Source organism: Neophocaena asiaeorientalis, unplaced genomic scaffold (genome assembly GCF_003031525.2).
Source record: "Neophocaena asiaeorientalis asiaeorientalis breed wild unplaced genomic scaffold, Neophocaena_asiaeorientalis_V1.1 scaffold123, whole genome shotgun sequence".
Classification (NCBI taxonomy): Eukaryota; Metazoa; Chordata; class Mammalia; order Artiodactyla; family Phocoenidae; genus Neophocaena; species Neophocaena asiaeorientalis.
Window position 1 is genome coordinate 2,913,957 of NW_020173666.1, and position 7,998 is coordinate 2,921,954.

The 7,998-nt window shown below is 36.1% G+C and overlaps 1 protein-coding gene across 4 annotated transcripts in view; it reads left to right on the forward strand.

The window, feature by feature from the left end:
• Nucleotides 1–925: 925 nt before the first annotated feature.
• ADGB (androglobin) overlaps nucleotides 926–7,998 on the forward strand; it is a 139,126-nt gene continuing 132,053 nt past the window's right edge. For all 4 annotated transcript variants that reach the window (XR_003003596.1, XR_003003597.1, XM_024747897.1 and 1 more), the window contains exons 1-3: nucleotides 926–975; nucleotides 1,412–1,568; nucleotides 6,212–6,304. Coding sequence is in view for 2 of the 4 variants with exons in the window: in XM_024747897.1 (XP_024603665.1) it covers nucleotides 971–975; nucleotides 1,412–1,568; nucleotides 6,212–6,304 (255 nt within the window). In the remaining 2 variants the exon portion in view is untranslated. The remainder of the gene's footprint in view (nucleotides 976–1,411; nucleotides 1,569–6,211; nucleotides 6,305–7,998) is intronic.

A 7,998-nucleotide genomic window follows, 5' to 3' on the forward strand; every position in this document is an offset into this window, starting at 1 on the left:
TCTCTTTTTAACCCCCTCTTCAGCCTCACTGATCGCATTATTCTTCAAATTAGCTAGGATGCTCTTTGCATCTGGAATACTATTCCTTGTTTGTGGAACATTTTTCCCACAGGTATCCACGTAGCTTGATTCTTTATTTTCTTTCACTATTTACTTAAATAGAACCCTATTATAGACACTTTCCATTAACTACTGTATTAAAAATTGTGCAACTTAACTCTTCAGGTCCCCTTTCCTCTTTTATATTTCCCTTTAGCATTTTTCACTTTATAATATACCATTTATTTTACTCAATTTATGCGGTTTATTTTGTGTCTCCACTGCTAGAGTATGAACTCAATAAGGGTAGAGATTTTAGTCTGGTTTGTTCACTGCTTATCCCGGTGTCTAGAGCAGGCTTCCAGCCTCACAAGTAGCTAAAAACTTGAATAATTAAGAAGATGCCTTTTTTAGATTTTACAATTCATAAAAATGTAGAAAAAGCAAAAGAGGTTTAGAGATAGGAAAACACCAGTATACTCACAGTGAGAGTATAAAGTAAGTCCAGCTTTTCTGCAGAAAATTACTCAAAATATATCACAGACTTTAAACCTGCATATATTTTGATTCAGTAAGTCTCCTTATTAAAATCTATCCTAAGGAAATAGTAATGTATGCAAAGATTTGGCAACAAGGATAGCCATCACAGTCTTGTTTATAATTGTGAAAAATTTTTTTAATCAAAACCCTCAAATTTCCAAATATAGAAACTTAAATGAAAGACAATATATCGTACAATGGAAGATTATGCAATCATTCAATTAGTATTTAAACACTTATTGGCATGGGAACTATCAACAATGTACTGATAAGTGGAAAAAAGCAATCTGTAAAAGAGAATATGATGAATGATGTCATTTTTGAGGAAAGATGTATATCCTTGTACAGTGATCTGAGAGGATGGACAATTTTTAACAATGTGGCTTCTAGAATGAGGTGAGTATGCCTTTCTTATTTACCTGACTTGTATTTTTTAATTTTCTTTTAAAATGATGATCATATAGCACTTTTATATTTGGGAACATCCAAGTTATATTTTCACTGATCTTCAAAAAGCAATCACTATCATACATGTAAAGGATTTTCGTTGGGTATGGTTTGTATATAAATATTCCCCTTCGTGGCTTCTTCTGTGTTTATGATGAATGTCCTGCCTTAATAAGTAGGGGCTAATGCTCAAAATTTGCTTACAGAATAATCTCTGGGGTATTTCTGTCCTTAGAACCTTAACATGTGGAAGGTGTCCATCCACTGTATTGAAAAATATGTTTAACATAATTGCTAATCAGATAATTAAATTTACATCATGAAATTAATCCAGTGTTTTACCTCAGAGATCTGAATGAAAACCACCTCCCCCCTCTGTCTCTAGTCAGTTCCCTTTTGGCAGTAATGTGCAACCCAGTGAACAGAAGAAGGGGAAATTTCCACTCTGGCCAGAATGGAGCGAGGCAGACATAAATGCTGAAAAGTGGGATGCAGGCAAAGGTGCAAAAGAAAAGGACAAAACAGGGAAAAGCCCTGTACTTGTAAGTAGACTTGACTATGACTAGATTTCATTTTGGTGTTTAATCGTATAATGGAATAGGATTTGTTAACGTGTGCACGTGCTCCCTCTTCTCCACAGCCTCCACTCAAAAGAGAAGTTTTGTCTTTCTCCGCCATGCCTCCCCGCATCCTACCTTGTCTTTCCAAGCCTTAGTCCTGAGCTTTGGTGAATCACATTTGAGTAAATGGGAGGAGAGAAATGACCAAAGAGTCATAATGAAAGAAAGGGAAAACTGATAGAACAGGCTAGCAAGTGGATTTTGAACAGAATTGGGAACCAGACATTTAGAGATGGTGGTTTAGAAAACGAGAGCCCCCCACGAAACTGTGAGCTGTTATTTGGAGATTACAGGCAAGATAAATTTTTAAGAGATGTTACTATAAGAATTGAATCCTTCTTAATATCTGCCCCCCAAGATATTTGGGTAAAAATCTAGGTTACTCTTCATTTACCTGTAGCTTTTAAACATGTTGTGTCCCTGAGATTGGAGCTGAGAATGGAGTTGCTACATTTTCCAGTTATATTATTTTAGGTTCTTTTGCTTACTTAAAAATGTCTTTCTTCTAAAAACTTCTTTATAGAAGGTACCGGTCTGGGTTGCATTTTAAATATGACCCATTTATTTGGTGCAGTAATTCATTCAACAAAAGTACTTTCAAAACACAATACATGCAGAGGGAGGGGATATAGGGATATATGTATACGTATAGCTGATTCACTCTGTTATACAGCAGAAACTAACACACCATTGTAAAGTCATTATACTTCAAAAAAGATATTAAAAAAGAAAACACAATACAATTTTCAAAACACAAACAAAATTACCATAATGACTAGGTTGAACTCTAGTGTCTCTATTTGCATAAAGCACTCTGAAATGGTACTTATTAGCATTTACATTTTGTTCACAAAATGCAGTCACCAACTGCGTGATTCATATCAGTAATTTGTTTACAAAAGATACTCAATAATTATAACTAATTACTGACACTGTTAGTATTTGAACAATTTCAAATAACAATATGTGAGGGAATGCATTCTTTGTACCATGCCTAAGGTGATTATGGAACTTCTAGATGCAAAGGACTTTTGAACTCTCTGGGTTCAAATGAAAATGGTCATATTCTACATATTTTATAGAAATTCAGATCTTATGGGGATTGTCTGTGAATTTTCATCAGCAAGATAGATTGTGTAAATCCTCAGTTGAGCAGCTGAGCTCTGGAAAAGATCCAGAGATGAGTCACTCCAAATTGTGAAGGATCAACGGGGAAGGGAAAAGCAGAAGTACCTGAAAACTTTGAAATAAGAAATAGCATATAAAACAACATTTTAAGGACCTTAGAATGCAAACATATCTTTATTAGATGACTATGAAAAATTCTTACAGATCTCTGGAAGGTCAGGTATCAAATTCTTGAACTTAATGTTACTGAAACAAGGGCAAGTCTGTTGGAAGAACATTTGTTGGAGGAAAACCATTGAGACTGGAGCAGTAATAAGTGCGCTGGTCAAATGGACAGTTGATGTCCATTTCATTTGGGGTCAACATATAGGGCTATTGCTGGCTGATGTATAAAACTGCATGATTTTGGAAACACTAGCCCTACTTCTGCTGTGAACAGGGGCTATTCCAATAGGGGGTGACATTTCAGAACCTTAACTAACACCCCATTCTGCCACCGCAGCTTTCACAAGGTAGGAGAGCACAGCTCAAGTCCTGGTTATTGCGACGGTGCAGAGTGGTGCCATCTGGGATAGAAACTTGCTTTCCACCCCCAGTTCTGTTCCACAACCTCAGCATTCATGGCTCAGGAAGCAACAGTTTCCCCACTGGAGTGAGTCATGGACCCTCCAAGCACTGTGACTGCATTTCTATGATATGGTGGCACATTAGCTCTGAGCCATGATTTGCAGCATCCATATTTTACCAGGATAAATTGCCTTAAGCATGTAACCATGGCAGTTATCCTTGGAATTTTACAAAGGCCACTTCTTTAGATGTGAGGCTAGTGATCAGGAAATCAGCCTCAGATGCCCAACCCTCCCCTATAAGTCCAGCATTATGTCTCACTTCCTCAGCAAGAAAAGGATATGATGGGTGAACCAAATTAAGAAGTATACGATAAAGTACTGTAAGGTGGATGTAAGAAATATACCTAAAGCAAAATGACATGGAAAGATTAGCATTAACAATATGAGGGGCTCAAATCCTGGAGAAAAGGGAATCACAATGGGATGAGCCCCACTATTTTTTTCCTCAAGGACATTTATTAATTCAAGTCATGGCAATTAGAAAGCAAGCACAGAGTAGTGGCCTGGGGCTTATGTCAGTTTTTCTGGGCTGAAGGGAAGGAGGATATTGTCTGGGACTGCCAAAGCAGCCAGAACTTGAACCCAGCTCTCACAGGTAACTACAGAGAAGTGATCTGTAAATTTTGCATACAATTTTATTTTGAGACATTTGTCTACCTCCTAAGCTGTGAGTGTGAAGCTTTTGCTGCTGAGCAAATGAGTAAAAAGCAGCAGCCTGGAAGCTTAATAATTGAGAAAAGATTTCAAGATGATAGGTAGAGAATGAGATTCAATGTACACCAAGTGAAGGGACCTTGCTAAACACTCCAGACTTTTAGTTAGTGCCTCAACATGGCTACAGAATTCCACATTGAGTAAGAGCAAACCAAAATCACACCAGTCCTGCCAAATCCTAAGACCCAGTGTTGATTAGGTCAAATTCATCTTGTGCTCTGCCTGTCAAAAGGGAATAAAATCCTCCTCTCTGGATGAAGACATCATCACTTAGAACGTGTATAAATTTTTATATCCAGCATATATCATACAATCAAAATTTACCAGACATGAAGAGAAATGGAACCAAGTGACTAAAAATCAAGAGGAAAAATCAGATAATAGAAACAGATCCAAAGGAGACTCTTTTGGAATTGTCAGATAGGGGGCTTTAAAATTACTAAATTAATATTTGCAGGGAAAAAAGCAATGTGAGAGAAACCCAGAAGTCTAGTACAGCTCCTGAAAAAGCATCAGTTTGTCTTTTAAGGACTCATTCTTCTATCATTTTGACTAGATGGTAGGGTGCCTTTATCGTCATTTGAATTATTCCAGTATCTTAAATTTGACAATAGACCACATGCTCCAGATATACATAGATACTTATTATGTTTAATGCTCAGACAATGCCCTAAAATATGACATTTCTCAAGCCACACCAGCATTAGGGTAAACATATAATTATGATGAAAATCACAAAACAGTATGTTTTCCCCTGTGCCTATTAACTGAGGTGAAATTTAATTACGTTTCTTTTTCCCATACAGATAGTTTGTGTTCCTTTAGCATTTTGTTTGTAATCCTAGAAATTGTCATGTTATTTCTTGTAAAGATCCCCCCATCCCCTACCATTTTATGAGCTATGAGAATTTTTACATAGCAGCTACCTGAAGTCTCTCTGACTTGCTAGACTGCTTGCATATGGATATCATTCTTTCTCCAGAACTCACTAATTGACCCATAGTTGGGGCTTAAAAATTAAAGAATTAATTGCATTCTTGAGCATTTATCCCAGAAAAATGGAAATTCACATTCACGCAAAAACCAGTAACCTATACACAAATGTTCATAGCAGCTTTATTAGTAATAGCCTCAAACTGGAAACAGCCCAGATGGCCTTCGATGGGCAGGTGGTAAACAAACAAATATCCATAGCATGAAATATTACTCAGCAATAAACAACAAACTACTGATACATGCAACAACTTGAATGGACTGAGTCTCCAGGGAATTAGGCAGAGAGAGCAATAAAGCCAATCCAAAGGGTTATAGACTATATGGTGGGTTCCATTCATATAACATTACTGAAATGACGAAATTATAAACATCAAGACTAGCGATTGCCAAGTGGTAGGGATTAAGCACAGACTGGGGAGTTGGAAGGTGGGTGTGGCTATAAAAGGGCATAAGAAGGATCCTTGTGCTGATGGAAATGTTCTGTATATCTTGGCTGTGTCAGTGTCAATATCCTGGTTGTGTTCTATAGTTTTGCAAGATGGTACTGCTGAAGAAATTGGGTAGAGAGCATAGGAACTCTCTGTATTATTTCATGCAATGGCTTATGAATCGTGATTATCTCAAAATAACAAGTTTAATTAAAACAATAAATGAAAGTCAGATCAAAGGTACAGATTTCATTTACATATCATCTTTTTTATGATTCTAACTGAAAAATAAGTAAATACTTTTCAATCTTCTCTGCTCAGATTAAAAAAAAACATTTTCAGTGGAAAATGTGGCCATATCTGGCCCATCCAAAATTGTTTCCCCACCATACCTAATTCACATTCCCAAGCCACTCATGCTTGTTTGGATTGCTTCCTCTGCAATCAAACTGCTACTCAGTAATCGAGGTTTCATTAATTAAATACAGTATTGTTAACTTCAGTATTCTCCAAGTACTGCATGAACTCGCTCTGAGAACAAACACACAAATTACTCTAAAAATGCTTATTTATTGATCAGATCAATGCACGTATTTGCTTTTATTAGATAGAGTTGTTTTTGTTTTAATAAAACTATATGGAGAAAATACTTAATACATTTTTTATATAGCATTTTTTTGAAGACCCTGAAGGAAAGATTGAATTACCACCATCATTGAAAATTTATTCCTGGAAACGTCCACAGGATTTTTTAATTAATCAGGTAAGAGATATTTTTACTATTATAATACGTATTAACTATGAGATATAATATCCTAGTTATGAAAATTTGCATTTTAAAAGCTGTTTAGGGTAATTTTTTCTTGGTATTTAGTAAGAAAAAGTAATTACCTTTTGGACTTTAAATTAGAAATAAATATTTATCGATATAGTTTATACTGGTTTCCAAGAGAATAATGAAATTTTGTTCAGGATCTCAAGTTTGCTTCTCTTCATGATGTCAAATTTTAACCTAAAATGTTGCAAAAAGTTATTCCTTAATTTCTGACAGACTTTCTCCTTTCTGCTTCTTACATGGTGTAGGTCTGTTTACTCTAGTGTTAATAAGCATTTATTTTCAAGCCCAAGAGATCTGCACTTGAATCTCTCTATTCCAGGAATTCTTGAATCATTTTCCAAGCGCCACTTTCATTTCTGAACCCCATGTGAATCACACTGACATGGACATCACCCAAGAAAACTTCATTTTAAATAGCACTTACGTACATTAAACTTTAGACCTACTGGTCTATCTTCCTAATTAATAGCTATGTTAGTTTGAATACATTTGGTATTTACAAGGGTTTAATTATCACTAATGCCTTTTTTCCCTTCTTGAATCTCCCATTTTCATTTAATGCATAGAAAACCAGTAGACTAAATTAGTTATTTAATGCTAGTCAAAAGGTTATAATGAAGCTGATTCTTCTGTAATCATGGAATTCACTGCATCTCTGTTTCTATGCCTAGTGATTTTATTCCTAAGAGTTTTAGCTTTTAGAAGCACTGTTACTAATGCAGAAAATACAAGTTATCTGTCATGCTTTTCAATTATTGTTATTAGTTAAGAAAGTCAGAAATCCTAAATCCTAAATATTTATTAAAATTAGAAAATAAAAAGGTACATCTTTGTCCATCAGAGTATTTATTCAATGCCTATCCGAAAGACATTTTAAATAAAATAAATCAAATTTACAAAAACCGTACCTTTAAATTACTTATAATGTTAGGTAACATTGAAATGAAGAATGCAAATTCTGTGAGGTTAATATAATGCACTTAATATTTATGTATTATTAATAACACTCAGGTTCTACTCAGTATAAGTGCCGAGTTTATATTCCATGCAAATGAAGGATATGAATTCCATGAAGTGAGTGTTGTAAGTTTGAATAAGTAGGAAAGTTTTATACCTTTTACTCTTTTAGCATACCTTAGTTCTGGAAGATACACTTACACTAAAAATAAATTGATTCATTGTTGTTAATGACACTTCCACCTGTATTTATCAGATGCTGCCATCCATCTCCTTACCTCTCCTCTCCCTCTGCACTGACCCCTTCTCTTGATCCATCATGCTGAAGTGTGAACCAGAACAGCCCAAACTGAAAGTCTAGCTAAGCAGGAAAGTTTTAGAATAGTGCTTGTCAAGTTTTAGTGTATGAGACCACAGTGATAAATACATTTTACATTGAGATTCATTAAATATGGACATATATAGGGCTTCCCTGGTGGCGCAGTGGTTGAGAGTCCGCCTGCCGATGCAGGGGACGGGGGTTCGTGCCCCGGTCCGGGAGGATCCCGCATGCTGCGGAGTGGCTGGGCCCGTGGGCCATGGCTGCTGAGCCTGCACATCCAGAGCCTGTGCTCCGCAACGGGAGAGGCCGCAACAGTGAGAGGCCCGTGTACCGCAAAAAA